The sequence below is a fragment of the Ovis canadensis genome, chromosome 25 (genome assembly GCF_042477335.2).
Source record: "Ovis canadensis isolate MfBH-ARS-UI-01 breed Bighorn chromosome 25, ARS-UI_OviCan_v2, whole genome shotgun sequence".
Lineage (NCBI taxonomy): Eukaryota > Metazoa > Chordata > Mammalia > Artiodactyla > Bovidae > Ovis > Ovis canadensis.
Window position 1 is genome coordinate 60,237,416 of NC_091269.1, and position 22,798 is coordinate 60,260,213.

Here is a 22,798-nt window from a genome sequence, read left to right on the forward strand (position 1 = left end):
TAAATAAATGAAGTTTTTCCAAAGTTGTCACCTCATCACTTTGAGCAACCAGGGACTCTATAAAACGTGGAATGTGGGCTGAAACCTGCACACCCACCGGGGCACTAAATTGGCCATCTCCCTCTGACAGTATCAGGTCTGACCCCCACAGACCCCAGGAGCCTCCCTATTAGGGGCTGTCTGTCACCAAGATGCCTCCAGAACGCCCGCCCCATGTGACCGCAGCATGCAGCCAGCCGAGTATCCGCACCCATCTGCCAACAGACTCAGCACACTGCCCAGATCGGCCGCAGGAAGTCGGACTTACCCCTCCTGGCTTGCCTGATCTTTGGGCTCAGCATCTTCCTGCCGCCACTTGGACGGGATTGCTGGGCTGATCATGCTGTCATCCGCTCCCCTTTTCTCTTCCTCTCGCCCAGCTGCCCACCATGCCCCGCTCCGGCCCCCACGGCCGCTGGCGTCACCAGCGAGGCTCCCTCGGCTGCCTCTCCCGGCTCCGGACCGACGGCTTGCCTTGGACAACGTAAACCTCAATGCATTATTTATCCATCTTATAATTAATTCCCATCCATGCAAACCATTAAGAGGCTCAGTAACCGTTTCTGATCAATCACTGGGCCCGGGCGGGGCGGCCTGGCTGTCCCTGCGCCTGGCCAGGGAGCACGCGGCACTGCCCATCCGCGAGCGGAGCGGGCGCGCGGTCCGGGCGGAGGCGCTGGGAGGGCGGGGCGGGAGGAGCCAGGCGGAGCGCGCGGTCCCAGCTGGACCGACGGCCCCAGAGGGCGGGCGGGCTCCGGGATCGGATCCGCCCTCTGCGTGGGGAGGGCTCGTCGAAGTGCGCGCCGCCGGCTAGGGATTCCGAGAGGCCTCAGGAAATGCACGGACTCTGGCCGCCCTGGGTCCCCGGTCAGCACGCACTGAGAAGGCCGGGGGTGGGGGAGCGGTCTGTCCTTGGGGACCTGCTCTGCCCATGCTTCCTGCCAAGAGGGACTAGGAGGCTGTCTATGAGGTCACAGTTCCAGCTGTGAAAAGACAGGTGTGTCTTCGAAAGAGGCACAGCCTTGGCATATTCAGAGTCCCAGGGGACTCACCCAGCAAAGCCGGTTAGAGATGTTAACTTCTTTTCCTACTTAAATAGGGTGAAAGGAGTAAGAATCCTGTGAAACACTTAGATTAGGGCCCACATAGAGTAAGTAATTAGTGCTAAGTCTCCAAAGTCACGTCTGACTCTTTGCAACCTCATGGACTGCAGCCTGCCAGGCTCCTCTGTCCACGGGATTCTTCAGGCAAGAAGACTGGAGTGGGTCGCCATTTCCTTCTCCAGGGGATATTCCGGATCTTGCTAAAGACTGTTCACTGAGCAGTGAATCTCTGCCAGCTGCCCTGTCTCAGGTTAATACTAGCAGAGTTCTAAAGCGTGTGAAGTGGGGCTTTGGGAAGGTTCAGGCTCAAGACCCTAAAACTTGCCCGAGAAATGCAGTCACAGTCATTGTTGTCATTTAGTAGGCACCTACTATGTGTCCTTGAGGTTGGAGCTTTATACTCTGTATTTGTTTCAATTCTCAGAGTCCCTGAGGCAGGGAGGCCTTTGTCACAGTTCTTCAGTCGGAGCAAATAAGGCGCGGAAATGTTATGTATCTTGCCCAGAGTCACACGGTCTTGTCAGGGCTGGGCCTGAACCGACCCTGTCTCTATAGCTCCTCCCTTTCTATGGTGCCAATCTAAGTACCCTGATTCCAATCATTTCTCGTGAACGCTCCTGGCTTGAGAGCCCTCAGTGAATTTGCTGGATGGTAAGGACCAGCCTTTGTGCCCCTGAACCCCCGCCCCCCCCCAGGAGCCCTGTCAAGCACTTGGGCTGGGTTCTCTGGGCCTGGGTACTGTGTGATATCCTCTTGGTAGGTAGATGGTGAGGGCTTTGAACAGGGCCCCTCCGCTTTGATGGGCCGTGCTCCCACCCTAATCCTCACAGTGCCCCTATATCCACTGATCCCCAAACAGTGGACCGAGTAGCTGGAAGGGAAGAGGATCCCGAGGCTGGGGGGTCCACTGGGGGCCCACTGCAGTCGTCCATGCGGGAGAGGACAGGATATGGACTGTGGAGAGGAGGGAAGGATGGGAGAGGTTAAGGACTCACCAGGATGTGGCGAGTCAAGTCCCCAGGGTGAAGGAGAGGGAGTATCCCCAGAGACAGGGCTGTCTTACTCAGCATCTAGTCACTTATTCTGACCCTCAGATGCTCCTCAGAAGGGATGAATAAGCACACGTAAGCTTGCTATGATATCCAAGGCCGTTTATGATACTGGCCAGTACTCCCTCTGTGGCCTCTCCTGTAACGCCGCACACGACCATCTGCATGCTTGGTCCCTGCTCCTGCGTGCTCCCACTTCCTGTTCTCTGGGGTGTGTTTCCGGTCACACAAGTCTGATCATTCTAAGCAAGTCTCCCAAACTGTCTTGATTCTACCTCCAGAAGGGGCGCCAACACGCACTTCCTCACGGCTCATATCTGTGTGCCACAGACTGCCCAGTGCCCCTCCTGCGCAACAAGCCCTGAGCCTCAGGTAGGACTCAGGCCAGGAACCTCATGAGGAATGCTGGCTTGACGGGCAGATCTGAGAAACACCACTGAACGCCAGACTTGCCCTCCTGTTTCTTTGGGGCAGGAAAGGGTCAAATCAGGGTGGGACAGAGGCCATCCAGCAGGAGAGGGAAGGATACAGGGCTGGAACGCCTCAGGTTGACATCAGTGTCACAGAAGGAGGTCCCGTGGCCAGTGACAACGTCTTGAGCAATCACGAAAGCCTGTGAGTAATGCAGCCTGGACCACTTCCTCCAAACCAGAGGCAGGAAAAATGCCCCAAAGGCTTAGTTTGGGTCCACTCACACTTGTTTTGGTTACGAAACTACTCCCAGGCAGTTTTTCTGTGCAGCTCTTTCCCTGGATGATATTTAGCTGCTGAGCTTACCCGCCTGCTTTTCTGGGGATCTGTGTTGTAATTGGGCAAAAGCACAGAGGCTCTAAGCTCAAGTCCAGAAGCAAAGCTGGGAAAAGGGCAGAGCTAATCTGAACTCTGCGCCAGAGAATGATGGTGGCGGGGGTGCGGGACGGGGGCTAGGTAGCTCCTTCCTCTCTGTCCTCAGACCACACTCCTTTGGATGAAGGGATCCATGTGTTCCAGCTGGAAGGGACCTTAGCACCCTCTCCTTCCTGAAGTTTACAAACTTTACACCGCAGGACCCTGGGAGCCCTCCAGTTCCCTCTGAGACCACTGGGAGAAGGGGTGAGGTGAGGACAAGAGCAGGGCCTCCTGAGTAAGTTTTTATCTGAAGGGACCGCTCCACTCCTGTTACACAGGCAGTAAGCTGAGGCCAAGGAGAAATACAGGCCTCAGTTAGGAGGAGAGGCAGAGAGACTGCCCCCTTACCCACGTCCTTACAGCGCTGTACCTCCCGGCAGTGGTCCTTGCGTCTTTGCTGGTTCCCTGTCCTGCATCATTTCTGCATTTTCTAAGGGGCTCCTCTGGGTCAGGCACCTCTGGGCACTGCAAGGCGAGTGGAAAGGACTGGGAGGGCAGAAGTGTCCAGAAGGCTTCGGCAGAAATGCACACCTCTTGGTGGGACGATCACCCAGCAACATCATTGGCCCGGAGCCAGGAGAGCTCCAAGTCACTGGTTCTCAGCCTTGGCTGTGCAGCGGGGCTTTCTGAAAACCAGTTTCCGCGTTTCACCCCATCAGTTCCGGTTTAACTCATCTGGCGTGGACACTCGTCTTTGGGAAGTGTAAAAGCTCCTCTGATGATTTAATGTGTGGCCAGGGTTGAGAACCACTGCTTTATTAGATAATTGCATATCCATGAGCCCAAAGCCTCCAGAAACAGTCTTTGCCTGCTCGCGCCACAGGGAGGCTTCTTCTGAGGGAAGGGCACATTTGTTAACCACTCTCTCAGTTAGAAAGTGGCAACGGGCCTCTGTCTCAAGGCCTAACGTGAGACAGCCCCATTCCACGCAGAGCTACAGTCACCGCTATGTAAGCTGTACACTGCGCAAGAGTGTCAACAGAAGGGGGAGCAGGCCTGGGTTTGGGCTCTGCTGGCAAAGTTGCGTGTTCTGGCATGGTGACAAGGGCAAGCCTTTCTCTAATCTATACCAAGACGCCACATAGATAGGAGAGCCCTGAGTCTGAGAGGCCTGCTCGGTGCTCACCGGACGCAGTGTCCCCAGACTCCCAGTTGAGGGCACACTCAGTCTCTGCCGCCAGGCGGCTGAAGCTCTGTCTCCCTAGCACACCACATCTGTCCATCTCAGTGATGTGCTGGACCAGCCAGCGGGTCCCAACAGCCCTGAGAGCAGATTGTTGAATTTTTAGGAATTTTGTAATTTTAACACAGACATCATTAGAAATTGTATTATAAATTAAAGTTACAATTAAATAAACTATTTTAAACACAAAGGTAATACCTACTCAACAGACATGACTTTCTAACTACTGACAACATTTCCCTATTGTTGAACAACTCCCCTTCTTAGGATTATTTCTCCCTATCCTATCTGTATCCTATCCTATCCTATCTGTATGGTGAAGAGACTATTGTGATGACTGATTTTTATGTCGTCTTGACTGGGCCACATATTATTGGCCCAGTCGTCTTGACTGTCACATATTATTCTGGGTGTGTCTGTGAGGTGTTTCTGGACAAAACTAACATTTGAATCTAGATGAAATAAAGCACATTGCCCTTTTGGAGGTGGCTGGACTCATCCAGTCAGTTGGGGGCTCAAGAAGAAAAGAAAGGCTGACTCTCCCATGAGTAGAAGGGAAATCTTCTGGCCTGAAGACCTCGAGCTGCAACACTAGTATTTTCCTGCCTTCGAACTAGAACTACCTCGGGTCTCCTGTGTCTCCAGCTTGCCAACAACAGATCTTGGAACTCAGCCTCCATAATTGTGTGGGCCAATTCCTCGTTACAAATCTCTTGATATATACAGACAGTCCCTGACTTATGATGGTTCAACTTATGATTTTTAGATTTTGTGATAGTGTGAAAGCAATATGCTTTCAGTAGAAAACTGTACTTCAGATTTTTGAATTTCATCTTTTCCTGGGCTAACCACACACCAGATGGTACTCTCTCATGATGCTGGGCAGTGGACCTGCAGCTCCCAGTCGGCCAGGTGATCATGGCCAGGAACTTAGAATAGATACATTTCCAGGCATTCTAGACCCATATAAGCATTCTGTTTTTTCACTTTCGGTACAGTATTCAACAAATTACATGAGCTATGTAACTATTTATTCTAAAACAGGATTTGTATTAGATGATTTTTGCCCAACTGTAGGCTAATCTAAATGTTCTGGGCATGTATAAGATAGGCTAGGCTTAGCCATGATATTTGGTGGGTTAGGTGTATTGAATGCATTTTTTTACTTAACGATGGGTTTACTGGGACATAACACCATTGTAAGTTGAGGAAGGCCACTGTATATACATCTAATCAAACACATCATATGTCCTTGAGGTATGTATGTATTACGCATATGGTTCTGTTTCTCTGAAGAATTCTAATTCAGCTGCATACTGAGCTGCTACTACACATCTCTTCCCAACTCCCTGTTCACCGATCATGACGGTATGCTGGTAGTTAGAAGCTAATGGTGGCGGGAGTATTTACGCCAAGAAAATCAGCAAATGCTACATATTGTTCTGAGGAAGACATCCAGAACACCTGCTAGAAACTCGAGACACATGCCAGACCCTTACCCTCTTATGGTCCATGACAGCCTATTTCTCAGGGATAAATATTTCTTTTTCAGTGTCAGAACATAGCTTCATGGCCTTTGCCGTTATAAGCTCCTGTTTTTGCTCTTCCCTGAAATACTCTTTGGAATATGTGTTGCTCAAACTGCAATTCATAAGATCCCCAAATAAAGTTCTTTGTTCTTTGCAGCCTCAATATTGATTACTGTTTGACAAAATCAGGGCTTACATTTCTTTTCCTTCCGGACAGCCAGTTGTTAGACATTTGACGACTGAAGCGACTTAGCAGCAGCAGCAGTACAGCTCTGATCATCCTCTACCAAGTTTGCTCTGAATGCCCCAGTCACTGTCGACTCCCCACTGTGGGCAGAGGGCGCTTTCTCTCCACCCAGACTGTTCTCCCCTTTGTCCTGGGCACACCCAGGTGCTCCAGATTTCCCAGCTGTCTTGCAGTTTGGTGTGGCTGGGCGCCAGTCACTGTTCACGGGCAGATGAACTGTGGCCAGTTAGATGTCTGGCCCACAAAACTCCTCCCCTCAACACTCCTCCAAGTGTGTCTCCCTTTTCTGGGACCACCTCGGAAGCTCCATGTAAAAGAGGGCAGAGCCCCATAGTCTGGGTCCCTAAGTGACTGAGTGAGCCTGGTCCCCACTGTCACCAGAACCATCTCAGACATCTCAGAAGAGCCATCGCTTAGTCAGTCCTCTTCATTACCACACCTGCCCGTCCCACCAAATAAACATTCTGCCTGTCTTTCTTCACCGCCTAGATTTTGATGCATCCTTTTAGACCCTGTTTCAATATCACCTGCCTATCAGAGCCTCATGCCTAGAGTTCTGAACCTCTTATATCTCCCTTATCACCCCCACTGAGGCCACATGAACCTTCTAAAAGTTCTCTTGTGAGACCCCATTAAGCCCTTACCCATAATTTACATATATAAAATTTAAATTCTCACATTTATTACCCATAAAATTGCCAACATCTGCTGGATCATAAAAAAAGCAAGAGAATTCCAGAAAAACATCTATTTCTGCTTCATCGACTACACTGAAGCCTTTGACTATGTGGATCACAACAAACTGTGGAAAATTCTTAAAGAGTTGGGAATACCAGGCCACCTTACCTGCCTCCTGAGAAACCTGTATGCAGGTTACGAAGCAACAGTTAGAACCTGACATGGAACAACAGACTGGTTCCAAATTGGGAAAGGAGTACATCAAGGGTGTATATATATTGTCACCCTAGTTATTTAACTTATATGCAGAGTACATCATGAGAAATGCTGGAATCAATCTACAAGCTGGAATCAAGATTGCTGGGGGAAATATCAATAACCTCAGAAATGCAGATGACACCACCCTTAAGGCAGAAAACGAAGAGAAAGTAAAAAGCCTCTTGATGGAGGTGAAAGAGGAGAGTGAAAAAGCTGGCTTAAAACTCAACATTTAAAAAAAGAAGATCATGGTATCCAGTACCATCACTTCATGGCAAATAGATGCGGAAACAGTGGAAACAGTGACAGACTTTGCTTTCTTGGATTCCAAAATCACTGCAGATGGTGACTGCAGCCATGAAATTAAAAGATGCTTGCTCCTTGGAAGAAAAGCTATGACAAACCTAGACAGCTAATTAAAAAGCAGAGACATTACTTTGCCGACAAAGGTCCGTCTAGTCAAAGCTATGGTTTTTCCAGTAGTCATGTATGGAGGTTAAGAGTTAGACCACAAAAAAGGCTGAGCACTGAAGAATTGATGCTTTTGAACTGTGGTGTTGGAGAAGACTCTTGAGAGTCCCTAGGACTGCAAGGAGATCAAACCAGTTAGTCCTAAAGGAGATCAGTCCTGAGTGTTCATTGGAAGAACTGCTGTTGAAGCTGAAACTCTAATATTTTGGCCACCTGATGTGAAGAGCTGACTCATTTGAAAAGACCCTGATGCTGGGAAAGATTGAGGGCAGGAGGAGAAGGGGATGACAGAAATTGAGATGGTTGGACCATGGCATCACCAACTCGATGGACATGAGTTTGAGCAAGCTCCAGGAGTTGGTGGTGGACAGGAAAGCCTGCCGTGTTGCAGTCCATGGGGTTGCAAGGGGTCAGACACGACTGAGCAACTGAACAACAATGACCCATAATTTAAAAATTAACCCATAATTTAAATATTATAGTCTAGAATTTAAATGTAAACTAGAAATAAAGCTTGTAGTACGTGGTCTTTGAGATATTCTTTGTAGATTTTTTTTCCTAGATTTTTTAATCACAAAATCGTGAGGGATTCATCTGAGGTGAACCTTCTCCTACAGTGGTGGCCTTAACTTGCTGGCCTTAGCTTCACGTTTGGGTACTTGGGTTCCGCAAGTTGCTGTGTCCCCAAGGGAGGAGGGCAGGGCCCCTCTCTTGGCCCGCTGTTCCTGACCTTAGTCCTGCTGCCTTTGGCCTGAAGTCCGTCTCTGTCCTTTGGCTCAACGCCTCCTCCAGATGTGCAGCTTGGCTTTTAATTTCAGTCTTGTCCACTCACTACAGTCTATGGTACACACTCTGTCATACGCAGCCCAGGCCCATCAGAACGGGTCTAGAGCCCTGGACTCTTACTTTTCTGAGTCTTTGGTATCCTGGGATCCTGGGCAGAAAGTCAGAAGGACAAAGGCAGAATCCAGGGTTGAGCACTGGAAAATCACCAGATACGCTGGGCCAGTAAGAGCATTCAGACCAGAAGACAGAGGCTTTGCTTGGAAAGGCTTTACTTGTGACCCGTAGCCTTGGGGATGTTTGCTTGAGTCCTGCAGCCTTGGATCAGGGGGAAAGGTGGCTTAAGGGTAACTAAATGAGCTGGTTCAGAGAACGTAACCTTTGGTTTGAACCTCCGCTGTGCCACTGGCGACCCATCACCTTTCTCTTTGTAGCAGCTGGAGGCCAGACAGCTGATGTGCAGGGGGCTTAGCGCTGAGAGGATGGGGGAGTGGCACCCTGGCCGGGTTCTCCAGGGGCAGAGGCAGGGCTGAGAGTTTTATGAGGGATGAACACTTGTTCAGCGAAGGGACGGAGGCAGGAGCGGGGAGGGAGAGGCGGGTCTGAGCCACGGCAGTTTCTGCCAGCCCACCTGGGGCTCTGAGGCAGATGGCCCAGAAGAGAGGCTAGCCTTGGGTGGAGGCGGTTCCGCCCATGTGCTGCTGTCACTGGCTGGGGGCCTTCTCAAAAAGCAGGGTGACCTCGGCTACCACTGCCTTTGTGGAGCTGTTGGCTGGGGGCCACCCAAAGGACATGAAGTTGGCTCAAAACCTGAGGTTGACCTTAAAAGAGTCAACAGCTGGTGGTGTCAGCTGACCCCACTCCTTGCAGCTGGGGGAGCAAGTCTTTTCTTGAAGAGTCTGCTGAGTAGCTCAGCTGTGTGTACCTGATGGGGTCCTATGAACCTGGCAGGCCTCATTTTAGGCCTCTGTAAAAACTGGGTTAAAACTGATTCTACTCACCTAAGACTCTCTGCTCCATCTAGCTAGTCGGCTCTCAGATAAAGTTTTATTCGGCTGCGACGTCTCACTGTGGTTTCCTCAGAAGGGAAGAAGCTTCCACTAGAGGCTGTGCAGGGCCAACAGTGGGACCAGCCCTGCCGGGAGCAGGTGGAGTCCCCCAGGGGCCCTGTAGGAAGTGGCAGGAGGGCCCGCAGCCCCCTGGGCCCGACACTTTGGGCCAGGCAGGGTCCCCCTGCTGAGTTCCTGCTTCTGGTAGTCAGAGGCTGAGAGGAAAGAGGGAAATGATACTTCGTTGGTGGGTTTCTGGGTCCTGGGAACATGTACTGAGGCTCCGAGGAGCTGTCACCCTTCCCCTCCAGCAGAGGATGGGGGACCTAGAGGTGGGCTTCCCGCCGGCATCAGCCAGCCCAGGTTCCAATGGCAGCCTCTGTCCTTACCCAGGTCCAACAAGGAATTAGGTCTGAAATGATTTCCCCTCCCCCAAAGAACATGATGAATCACTACTCGAGTCAGCTTTGCATTATTGAGAAACAAGTCTTCTCCCTCGCGAGAACACCTGCTCGCTGTGGAATGGCAGGGACTGGAGCAGACGGAAAGGATGGAAATTTCCCAGGCACCTTCTCGCCCAGCTCACATCCTTCCACAAAGTCCAGATTCCTGCTGCGCCTGACCAGCCCCTCCCCCTGGGCACACAACCTTCACCTGCTCCTCCAAACATCTCCCCTCCTTTTGCATCTTTAATCCCTCTTCCTCTCGTTGGTTCTCTTCTCTAAGCTGACCCAGTCAGGCCTTCCTGTTTTGGACTGACTCCCTCTCGCCTGCCCCACCCCCACCTCCCGCTTTGGTCTGCTCCGGCCCTGTAGGCAGCTGGCTGTGCCCGTGTGATGTAGGCTCAGCCCATCAGATGGTCCTGCCTGGGTCTGGTCTGATCTCGAGCGTGTTATGAAAAGACTGAGGGACGGGTAAAGGGCCTTCCCAGGACAGGGAGCAGTGACGACGTCCTGCTGTGAGCCTGGTGCCTTCTAACAAGGTGAGATGTCCCTACCACGCCGCCCCTTCGGGAAGACGGTCTGGTGCATCTCATTCTTATGCTCCCTGGAGCCACCGTCATTTGGGGCTCTTTTCCAAGCCTGGTTCTCCAGCTTGCGAAGGACTTTGTACGTCTCTGATACATTTTGGATAAATTCCCTTTTCTGGCTGTAGCTGGCTTAGGCTGTCTTCCTGTGACTTGCAACACACGGAATTCTAACTGATGACCACATCAAGCCTCTCAGCCTGCCTTCACATGCCTCTCCTCTCTCACTTCCTGGTTTTCCTAACTCAGCCAGATGACATGATCTCCCAATTGTCTGTTCTCTCACGGATGGCGTTTTCTTCCTTATTTCCCCAGTTACACCACCAAGCTAATCACTGGATGTCTCAGACTGGAAACCGCAGGCCATCCTTCCAGACCACGACTGTAGTTTTCTACAGCCTATTGTCACGTCTCCGGGACTGACAGCACTCGCAGCTCACCCCAAAGGCACTGCTGGATGAGGCCCTCCCACTCTGGCAAACACTTCTTTCCTCCCAACCTTGGCTTCATTCTCATCTGTTTCAAATCGAGAGGTATACACCTCTGACCTGGTGAGGGGCTGGTGCACACACGCTGCCTCAATTTTGCCTGTAGCACAACAACGTATTCAAAGGGCTCCGTGAAAAACTGCCAACCCAAAATTCAGCAGCTGGCAAAATTGTTCTTCGATGTGAAAGAGCACTTAACAGATTCTCAGATAAACAAAAATGGAGACAGTTAATTGCTAGCAGACCTGCCCTATAAGAAATGTTAAAAGGAGTCCTTCAGGCTGAAATGAAAAGATATTAGACAGTGATTCAGAGCCACATGGAGATAAAGAACACCAGTAAAAGTAACGGTATAGGAAATACTTGAGAGAATCAGTGCATTTTTCTTTGCAACTTTTCTTTTTCTCTCATCTGATTTAAAAAAATAACATCATAAAAACGATGAACCTGTGTTGATTGATGAGCACACAATATATAAAGCTGTAGGGAATGATGATGAAGAAGACAAAGCTTTTGCTCAACAGATGAATGTGAAGATGTGGTGTATAGATGCAACTGCATACTACTCAGCCATAAAAAAGAATACAATTTTGCCATCTGCAACAGCATGGATGGACTTGGAGGGCATTGCGCTGTGCGAAATATGTCAGACAGAAAAAGACAAATACTGTATAATAGCACTTATATGCGGAATCTAAAAAAATACAGCAAACTAGCGAGTATAATAAAAAGAAGCAGACTCACAGATACAGAGGATAAACTAGTGGTTACCAGTAGGGGGAGGGGAGGGGCAAAATAGGAGTGGGGGTATGATGTAAGACAGGCTTTGATGTAAGACAGGCTCAAGAATACATTGTACAACACGGGGAATACAGCCAACATTTCATAACTGTCAATAGAGAATAACCTTTCAAAATTGTGAATGACTGTATTGCATACCTTTAACTTATATAATAAGTTGTATGAGCATCACCAACTCAATGGACGAGAATTTGAGCAAACTGTGGGAGATGCTGGAGGACAGGGGCGCCTGGCACACTGCAGTCCACGCGGCCACAAAGAGCCAGACACGACATACAAGTGAACAGCAGCAACGTACATAATATTGTTCATCAACTATACTTCAATAAAAAAATAATAAAAGTTTCTGTATACTGTTTGTATTAATCCAAACTAGATGAACATACATTAAGATGTAATCCCCAAGGCGACAACTAAGAAAATAACCCCCAAAATATACAGTAAAGGAAAGAACAAGATGATTAAAAGAATATGAGAGACATTATACATTTAACAAAAGAGAAGTCAGTAATCGAGGAGGTGAGGACCGTAAAAGATGACACATAGGAAAAAAATAGCAAAATAGTAGCAGTAAGTCCTTTGTTTTCAGTAATTACATTAAATGTAAATGAATTAAACTCTCCAAATAAAAGGAAGAAAATCCAACAGGGTTCTCTCTAAAGAGTGTTACTTTAGTTTTAAAGACACAAACAAGTTGAAAGTGAAAGGATTTAAAAAGATATTCCTTGAGAACAGTAACCAAAGGAGAGCTGTATGACTATATTTAAATTAAAACAGACTTTACGACCAAAAAGTATTATGAGAGAGAAAAAAGGACAATATATATTAATAAAAGGGTCAAAACCATCAAGATGTAACAATTACAAACATATATTTGCCTAACAATGGAGCATCAAAGTCCATGAAGCAAAAACAGATTCAAGGGAGAAATGGACGCTGCAACAATGGTAATTGGAAACTTCAATATTCTACTTTCAAGAATGGACAGAATATCAACAAAGAAACAGAGAATTTGAACAGCACTATAGACGAACTAGATCTAATATACGATATAGGACACTCCACCCAACAGCAGTACCTGAACATATTCATCTCAAGGGTCCTGGGAACACATCCTTGGGTAGACAAATGCTAGGCCATGAAGTAGATAACAGATTTAAAAAAAATATCTTCTCTTAGTAGTCTACATTATACTAGAGGTTTCAGCCAGGGAAATTAGGCAAGAACAAATAGTAAATGCAGGGCCTGTTGCATCCTATCCCAGGCTCAGGACTGAGTTTGAGAGCGGGCAAGGAACAGGGGACCATGCCGTGTCCTGTTCTGTCCCTGGGTAAGGCAGTGAAGGGTGGCTCCAGCCTGTGTCCACGGCATCTTGCTCCTCTTTCTAAATTGCAATTTTGAATTTCAGTCTCCATTGATATCCAAGGGATTTAGGAAGATCCCAGCCTGATAACTTTGGGCGCAGACTATCAGGGCCAATATGCGGAGCTGGGCATTCTAGGCCCTATTATGCATAGCTGGCTAAAGAAGCATGGGGAGGGGTGCACTGCTTAATAAGCCATAGGTGTGTGCTCTGCTTAACAAGTCTGATCTTGCACCTGGCTCAGCCTGGAAGAAGGGCCACCTTTGTCTTTTGAGAAAGGCACTGTCCAGACTTGATGTTCTTGTACTGCACTGTGAGTTGTCTGGAGAATCAGCCCCAAGGCTTGGACACAGAACTCTGGAGCTCAGAGAAAGGTGGACGATGGCCAGAGATGGCACCATGGCAGCTAACATGGGGCCTATTCTCTTCTTTGCAGTGGGCATGTGAATCAGGTGTCAAGAGTCCAGAGGTGTCTGACCAGGCACTTCTGCTGAGGACGGGCCTGCCTTCTCAGCCCTGTATGCATACAGCCTTAGAAGAGGCCCCGCCATGGCAAGGAGCACCCCGTGCCCGGGGGCAACATTTCCCTGACGATCGTTGTTACCGTCACTATTATTCCAGCAGTTACTCTTTTCTGACCACCCGCCTGGTACCATCACCACTGTTCACACACAACACCAACCAAAGGCCGCTTGCCAATCCTGTCTTCAGAGGAAAGTGAGGCTCAGAGGCGGTATGTTATGGGTACCACATCACCGGCTACCAGGGGTTAAGCTGGTGTCTCGACCCCGCCTGCCAGGGTGTATAATATTAGATGGCCCTCATCTTGAAATTATCCCATTTTGAAATTATTTCACCAATCTTGGATATTCTGTCCGCTTTTTAAATTCTTTTTTCCTTTGCATTCAGTTTGAATTTTCTATTGACAAATTTTTAAATCCACTAATTATTTCCTTAGCGGTGTCCACTCCACTGGCGAGCCCATCAAAAGCATTCTTCATTTCTGTTGCAGTCATTTTTATTAACAGAGTTTCTTTTGTATTCTTTCTTAGAATTTCCATCTCTCTGCTTAGATTAGTCATCTGTTCTTACATGGTGACTACCTCTTCTATTAGCACCCTTAACATACTAATCATAGTTACTTTCAATTATCTAACTGGTAATCCCCAGATTGCCACCATATCTTGGCTGTTATTTTCTGAACTCCCCTGTGACTCTAGACTAGGGAAGTGGTTTGCTCTGTGACTTCAGTTCTCTGATGGGGAGAAGGAGTCACTGATTTTAAGTTCATTCAGTTTCCTCCTTGCTGTAAGGGTGGGAGTGATTATGTCTAAGCTTTCTACATATCAAAGGTAAAACCAGAAACCTGGGTCTTTACATTTTAATAGCTGCTGCATAATGACTATTCTTAACTTTTTCTGCATCCCCCACCTTCCCATCCCTAGATAATCCTGATTCCCCTCCCAGAGGCCTGTGATCCACATGAAAGATTTCAGAGAACAGCTTGCTTTAGCCCCTCCCATTAGATTAGTGGCCCATCATCATCTCCCCTTTATAGTGAGGAACCCAAGTGGAGAGATTATATCATTGGAGTAAGATCATGGAGCGAGTAATTGGTGCAACCAAGATTTTACACCTAGGTCTGGCTTTCTGGCTTTCTTTAAAGACTGTACTTGTCTTTGCAGAACTGGCAAAATGATGCCAGTGTCAGGGTGGGAGGGTTGACTTTCCCCATTCACTGGACAGTTAACAAGGACTGGATCACGACACAGGGCTAAGAAGAGGAGGGGTAAGAAGCTGTCTGGGTAGAGGAGAGAAATGGTTTCTTATGTTGGAAGGCAGAGAAGGGGAACAAAATGCTATTTTAAGTATAGTGATTTACAATGTTGTATTCATTTTAATGTACTATTTACCATAGCCAGTCATGGAAGCAACCTAAACGTCCACCAACAGATGGCATTTGAATGGATGACACATGAATGGATAAAAAAGACGTGGCGCGCGTGTGCGCGCGTGCACACACACACACACACACAGGAATATTACTGAGCCATCAAAAAAGAATGAAAACAGTTAACCAGCTGAACACTAGGCTGAGCTGGTCTTTGGGATGCACAGACTCTTAGATGGTATTTAGGGAAGGTATCAGAGAAAGTCAATGCTATGAGCATCTCTGTCTCCATATTAGTCTTTACCCTCTACTCAGGCCACCAGGATGCTGCTATGGCAACTGGCTGGCAGTCTTACATGCCAACCATTAAACATGCTGAGAGAAGCCCATTTGCACCACTAACCCAGTCACACTTTGGGAAGCTGATGGACACACGCTGCAGATGCGGGCAGGGGACCCGATGGCTGTGGCAAAGGGTGCAGAGGCTCAGCTTCACGTGAGTGGCAGCGGGGCCAGCTCGGATCTGGGCTGAGCCCTGCCTCTCCTGCACAGTAGTGCTGTGCCCTTGGGAGTCACCAGATTTCCTGAATCTCAGCTTCCTCATCTGGCCAACAGGGAGAGCTGTTCCACCCCCACAGAGCTGGGGCAGTGGTAAACAAGACCCAGGGGAGTGCAAGAGAGCCCTGAGCCCCCGTGTGGTTTGCCATTTCGCAATCACTCTCAGGGTCGAGTCATTTCTCCCAAATGTGCAGGAACAGAAATCAGCGTAAGAAGCTGCTTCCCTAAGGAAGCCCCTGACTCAGCCTCTGTTTGGTTCTGTTGCTGGGGGTGGTAAGTGTGGGCTTCCACTTGGCTCCAAGAGGCAGGGTGTCTGGCAGTTTCCCTCTAGATACTGGCTGAGGGTGCTGCCCAGCCTCTCCTCAGCCTCCTTGTTCCTGGGGCACAGATGCCTCAGCTCAGAGTCCAGGAAAGCAAGAGGGTTCTTCTCTGCTGTCATGGGCTGAACTGTGACCCCCACCCCACATGCATATGCTGAAGTCCTGACCCGCAGCACCTCAGAGTGTGACTGTGCTTGGACATGAGGTCTTTAAAGGGGTGACTGAGTTACAAATGAGTCATTAACAGGGGTCCTATTCCAACCAGCACTAGAGTGCTCAGAAGAGATCAGGACACGAATTTGCACAGAGAAAGGCCATGCGAAAACACGGGAGGAGGTGGCAGCCAAGGAGAGAGGCCTCGGAAGAAACCGGACCTGCCGAAGCCTTGATCGCAGACTTTAATCCTCCAGAATCATGAGAAAATCAGCTGCTGTTGTTTTAGCCGCCCAGCCTGCCACCCCTTGTTCCGGAGCTTGAGTACACTAATCACAATTGCCCTTCCTCCTCACTGGGAGTGAGAGGCATTCCACACTCTTCTTAGGGTTCCTGCAAAAGTTGGTCCGTTGCTGATGGCACGACCTTGATAATGTCCTTCAGACCGGCCCTCCCTCATTCCGTGTCTCACCCCCATCCCCTCATTCCTGCTTCCTGGCATCATCTTCCAAATAAACCACCTGCACCCAAGTCCTTGGGCTCTGCTTTTGGGGAAGACAGATGTGGTCACAGCATCAGGGTGACTGGAGCTTTAGCTTAATTCTGAGAGTTCCTCTGGCATGAAGGGGCAGAGTGGGTGGGGGGACAGTCAGAGAAGCTGCCCTCTGTGTACACAGTGCCACCATCCCTACCAGCTCAGTCTCCAGGAAGCTGATCACTTCCGAAGCCAATCAGACCTTTGGTTGAATGCTGTCCAGTTGCCTGTGGATAGAGAGGCCCCAGTGTGGTGTGTATGGTACTGGGTGCAGGGCAGGTCCCATGGGTCATTGCCTGCATGAAGCTGGGGGGAAGGTGTCTCTCTCTACTCAGAGGCATTGTTCAGAGCAGCCCACAGGGCACACCTGATGGACGGATGGATACATGATGAGATGGGACAGTAAGGGACAGAGAACGCTAGAAGGGCCAGTCAGGCTTGGCACCAAGCAGCCCTCCCCATACCTGTCCCTTCTTCTGTCCCCTCCCAAGAGTGGCGCCTCCTCCCTCCCAGATGCCCAAGCCAGAAGGTTAGGCCTTGGCTTTGCTCCTTCCTCCCCCCGCCCCCGCCCCCCAGCTTCCGCAGGAGCCAGACACCCAGCTCCGTGCAGCTCACCTTCTTAGGCTGTTTTGTCACCACCGTCACTGTTGGCCCAGCATCTCGTCAGCCCCTCCCAGAACTGCTGAAATGTCTCCCTGCCTTAGCCTCTTCTCCCCTGCTCATCACTTCCCTTCCCAGAGTCATCCTGCTAGAATCTTAGCACGGCTTCACACCTTTCATTGGCTTCCCATATTCAAAACCAGAGAATAAGAACCCATGATGGCTTTCTAATGCAACCTGGCAAGACTGAGGGACATGTTCCAGGGTTCCCTTTCTTGTATGTTTCCTACAGGCTGGGCTTCAGGGAGATTCCTGGGGGATCTGAGAGGCTGAAAAGGAAGCATCAGCCATTCTGTAGCCCATGGGCACTGTTGCTGATAAGCTGGCTCACCTCATTGGGAGGAAGCAGCAGCTGGACCTGCCATCGTCCCACCTTTCTCTTAGTTGCTCTGACGCCTGGGCCACGTATGTGTTTAGCTCTGTGACAAAGGGCTGGAATTCCGCAGAAGAATTTTGCAGCACCAAAACCAGCTGCATAGACACCCACAATGCCATCCCTGTCTAGCACTTTTCTCGTCCGTCTTTTTTCTCCATCATCTCTTGAGCCCACTGTCCCTTTCATAGTTACTGACTTGGATCCTCAAGCAGGCCACCTGAGCTCCATTCATCTTCTCTCCCTGCTATGTGCTCATTCATTCAACAGTTACTAAGCATATACTGTGTCAGACATCATTCTAGGCACTGTGAAAACAGCTCTAATATTAACCTTACTTTCCCTCCCTACTCTAAGTGTGCTTAAATAGTAACCAGAGGGGTAGTGGTAATAGAGCCTGTATCTTGATGGGAGAGGGGAGACAGACCAGAGATGAAATAAGTAAGCAGAGGCGGGGCTTCCAACTATGTCTGAATGATGAGGTCAGCAAATCCTCTTCTCCAAATGCAACTGTGAGTCTGGACAAAACTGACGAACCATTTCCATACTCTGAAACTGACCGAAGGAATGCAGCAATCTGAAAATCACTTATGCTTGGAAGATTGCTCTACTTTAGACAAGAGCAGTGAGAGCCTGTGGAGTTCTTACCAAGGGGTGCTTCTATCCCACTTTCCCCAGCTCGGTCCTCAACAGAGTTTCTGCCAGGGTGGGACACACCATGGGGACCAGCAACTCTGCTGATGAAGCCGAAAGCAGCTCATCCAATTTTGAGCCGTGGGCGATGCCCACACCCAGAGGCACTGTCAGTGGGATAGACAATCTTGGCAGCAAGGGAACGGGGAGAGCTAAGACTGTGCCTGGGTTTGCAGTCATTGCTGCAGCCATTAGGCTGCATGTGTGCACAGCTGCGACCAGAGAGGGCTTAGGGCACCCATATCCTCCTGCCAACCCCAAGACTGTGGGCATGTGCAGAGGTCACGTGACGAGTCCAGGGCAAACGTGAAGACTTGAAAGCAATCTGAACTCTGACAGCATCTCCCTGCCTCCTGCATATCTGTTAGCAGAGGATGGGAGCTCTGCTGGCTTAGTGTTTGCACAGTATCTGTCTAATCATTGGCTGACTACTGAATTACACAGAAACAGGGGTGACCCTTCTAGGAAGCCAAGTTTAAAAATAAAAGGGAGAATAAAACACAAATAAAACCAGAGATATTAGTGAGTACATATTGTGGGCAGAGACAGATTTAACAGACTTATCCTAGGCAAGTTACCAAACAATTTAACAACAACAATGTTTAGATGAATAAATTATCATTCTGAGTTCCTACAATAAGTTACCAAATGCTCAGTTTTTAATTAACAAGTTATGAGATGTACAAAGGAAAAGGGAAGTGTGACCCATACTTAGGAAAGAAGCAACAGAAACTCTCTGAATATTCCCAGATTTTTGTATTCAGAATAGAAATACTTCAAAAAATATCTATGTAAATACATTTAAAGAACTAAAGGAAACATGTTTAAAGAATTAAAAGGATGCACAACAACAATGAATCAGCATATTGGGAATCTCAATGAGATAGAAAATATATAAAAAAAACACATGAAGATTCTTGAGTTGAAAGTCCAATAACCGAAATGAAAAATTCACTAAACGGGCTCAACAGATCTGAAGGAAGGAAGAATACGAGAACATTAGGACAGAACTACAGAGCTGTCTGGAGAATATAGAGAAACACAGACAGGAAAAAGAACAGACATGTAGAAATCTGTCAAGTCCCAGCAAACATGCCAACGTCTGTGCAATGCAAGTTCTAGAGGCAGACAAAAGAGGGAAATAGAAAAATCATTTAAAAAGAATAATGGCTGAAAACTTGCCAAATGTGATGAAAAAATATCAGTTTTCACATGTAACCAACTTTAGAAATCCCAAGCAGGTTTTAAATACAAAGCGATAAATAGTTCAATACTTTAGAATTCAATGCTGAAAGATAAAGGAAAAACCTTGAAAGCAGCAAGAGAAAAATGACTCATGACAGGGAGGGGGACGTCAACATGATTAACAGCTGACTTCTCACCAGAAACAACGAGGCTGGAAGTAGAAGGCCGTATTCAAAGGGCTGAAAAATAAAAGCCGCTAACTAGAAGTTCATATCCCAATAGCTATCCTACAGAAACCAAGGCAGAATTAAGACATTCCCAGATCAACACTCACTAACAGAATTCCATGCTGGCAGACCTGCCGTATAAGAAACACTAAAGGAATTCTTCAGCCTGAAAGGAAGCAACAGCAGGTGGTAACCAGAATCCAAAGGAAGAGATGAAGCACACAGGAGACCATAAATATGTGAATTAATATGAAAGACTCTATAAGCATATTTTTCTCATTTCTTCTCTTGGCATCTTTTAAAGACAAGTGTGTATAAGGCAATAATTATAAGAGTGTCTTTGGGGCTTATAATACATAGAGGTAATACAGGAGAGAGGAAACAGAACTATCTTGGAGCAAAGTTTTTATATTTTATTGGAATTAAATATTAATCTGAAGTAGATTAAGATAAAATGCATATTGCAATCCTTAGAGCAAACAGTAAGAAAATGGCACAAAAATATAGCCAAAAAAATCGATAAAAAGTAGTATACTAGAAAAATCTAATACCAAGAAGATTATAAACGAGGAGCAGAGGAACAAAAATAGAGGAGATAAATAGAAAACAAATCACAAAACGGAAAATGTAAACTCAAGTATATCAGTAATTGCATTAAATGCGAGTGGTCTAAACACCCCCATTCAAAGGGCAAAGGTTGTCTTCATGAAATAGCAAGATCCAATTATATGCTCTCTGTAAGAGATTCACTGTAGATTCAGTGATACAAACTGGTTGAAAGGAAAAGGATGGAAAAAGATATGCTGTGCAACAGGAACCATGAGATAGCTGGAGCCAGCAATAATATAAAATAAAATAGACTTTACGAAATGAAACATTACAACAAAGAGGAGCATTTTATAATGATAAAAGTTGAATACATCAGGAAACCGTAACAATTAATAACATACACAGACTTAGCAAAACAGCCTCAAAATACAGGAAGCAAAAAAATGAGAGCAGACAGTTGAATAGTAAGAGTTGGAGAATTCCCTACACCGATAGTCATAATATCAACAACGCCATTCATTCTCATCTCAGTGAACGACAGAGCAACTGGATGGAATATCAGCAATGATCTGGAAGGCCTGGACAACACTATTAACCAGTTTGACCAAATTGATATATATATAGGACACTCCCCCACAATGACAGTGGAATGTACATCATTTTCATATACATATGGAACATCCTTCAGGATATGCCCTAAAATAATAAATCAACTGGTGAACAGATAAAAATATACACATCCATACAATGGAGCATTTTCAGCTAAAAGGGAACAACTGCTGATCCACAGAAGAACGTGAATGGACTTCAGAACCCTGATGCTTAAGGAAAGAAGCCTAATGCAGAAGACTGCAAAGTATTCCCTTTTCATAAAATGCACAGAAAAGGCAAGTTTATAGAGACAGAAAGCAGAGCAATGGTTTCCCAGGCTGGGGGCGGGAGTGGGATTAACTGCAAATAGTCAGGAGGAAATTGTTCTATGCCATGGAAATGTCTAGAACTGGATTATGGTGATAGGTGCATAGCTCTATAAATTTACCAAAAAGTATTTAATTGTACACTTAGAATGAATGAATTTTATGCTATGTAACCTACATGCCCATAAACTGTGGAAACACAGAAATCTATGAGATAATAACAGATGCTATGAAGAAGAGCAAAGCGAAGACGGGTAGGAAGGTCAGGGTGGGATTCAGTTTGTGTAGCCATTGGTGTGCGGTTTGCCAAATATTCCCAGTGCTCCCTTCCACACGTGTAGCTGGACTGTGCTTCCTGGGCCCCTTGTGGTTAGCCGGAGCGAGGAGTTATGAGTGGAGGGCGCCCTGTGCGACTTTCAGACTGAGGATTTCATTGCTGACGTGAGACCCTTCTAGAGCTCGATGTCTCTCTCTGCCATCTGGTCTGGCCACCAGCACCACTGGAGATAAAGGCTGTCCCATTAGCCTGGGCCTTTGAGTTACTGTGATGGGCAGACGACCTGTGACCCAGTTACGGTGTAACCTACCCCATCGTGACACAGGCATGCAGTCAGTGAAAGCCTCCAGAGAAGGTGATATTTGGGTAAAAATCTGAGAAGTGAGTTTGCAAGTCATGTGGATATCTGAGGAGGAAGGGTGCTCCAGAGAGATGCTAGAACACAGCAAAGAGCTGGTATGTTCGAGGAATAGTGAGGAGGCTGGTGTTGCTGGTGCCAGGCAAATGGGCTACGTAGGAGAGGATGCGGTGAGTAACGCTGGGCCAGGCGGAAGTGTGACATGGAAATTCACTGGGGTGTGTTGAGTGAACGACAGATCTAATCTGATTGGGTTTAAATGCCTTGTTCCATTTGTAATATTGAGAAGAGACGGACAGGCCATGGGTAGACTCAGGAAGACCAGTGAGGGGACCTTTGCAAGAACCCAGCTGAGAGCTGAATTCATGCCCAGCTGCCATGTCATTCTTCCTGTAACGATTCCGATCAGTCCTGTTTACAGCTTTCAATAGCTCCCTACCTCCCATGAGAAAGAGCCCAAGTTTCTCAAACTGACATCAAGCTACCTTTCCCCTTGCATCGCCCACCACTCCCCTTCCTAGCACTTCAGCTCCCCTCTCTCTGAGTGTCCTGTTCTCCCAGGACATAGTCTTGCCTTCCCACCTGGGTTCTTGTGGTCTCCTCCAAACCCTGTATCACTGCAGGGAGGGGTAATGGTATGCTCCAGAGGAAGGACAAGTCTGCAAAGCCACAGAGTGGGAAAGGCCTGGGGAAGGGGTGTGACGGAGGATGCCCATTCCAAGCTGCCCCCGGCCTTGGTCCTGAAGGTCAGACTGCGGGCCTGGGAAGTGGGGACCTGTAGGAATGGCTAGATTCAGGCCTGCCTTCTTCACTGTGGACTCTCTGGCCTGGTATGAGCAGAGGCCATCATCTTGCTTCCCACTGTGATTCAGATGCCCAGTGGCTATTCATGGAGGGTCAGCTAAAAGAAGTCACCAGTCCTTGAGAGAGAACCAGGCAGCTCAGTGAGCAGATATTTGGGACATTGGAAGCGAAGAGACTGCAGCTGGTCTGACCAAGCAAGACGGCGGCACAGGGATAGGTCACAAGAGGTAGATTTAAGGGTGATGCCCATGCCTGGGTGAGAGTTTTAGCACAGGGTCCCCCAGGTGAAAGGCCAAAACTTGTGTAGAAGCCAGCCTCCGGCTTCCTGCTGCCCGGCAGGTC

General features: G+C 48.0%; 1 protein-coding gene across 10 annotated transcripts in view; it reads right to left on the bottom strand.

Annotated features, from left to right (window-relative positions):
* ARHGAP22 (Rho GTPase activating protein 22) overlaps positions 1-22,798 on the bottom strand; it is a 181,490-nt gene that overhangs the window by 145,728 nt on the left and 12,964 nt on the right. For 3 of the 10 annotated variants that reach the window (XM_069572444.1, XM_069572441.1, XM_069572449.1), the window contains exon 1: positions 308-714. The exons of 6 other annotated variants lie outside the window; for them this stretch is intronic. In XM_069572444.1, coding sequence (XP_069428545.1) covers positions 308-341 — 34 coding nt within the window. In that variant the 5' untranslated portion in view covers positions 342-714. Of the gene's footprint in view, positions 1-307; positions 715-22,798 lie in introns of those variants that run through there. One more of the 10 variants, XM_069572448.1, reaches the window with a different exon arrangement.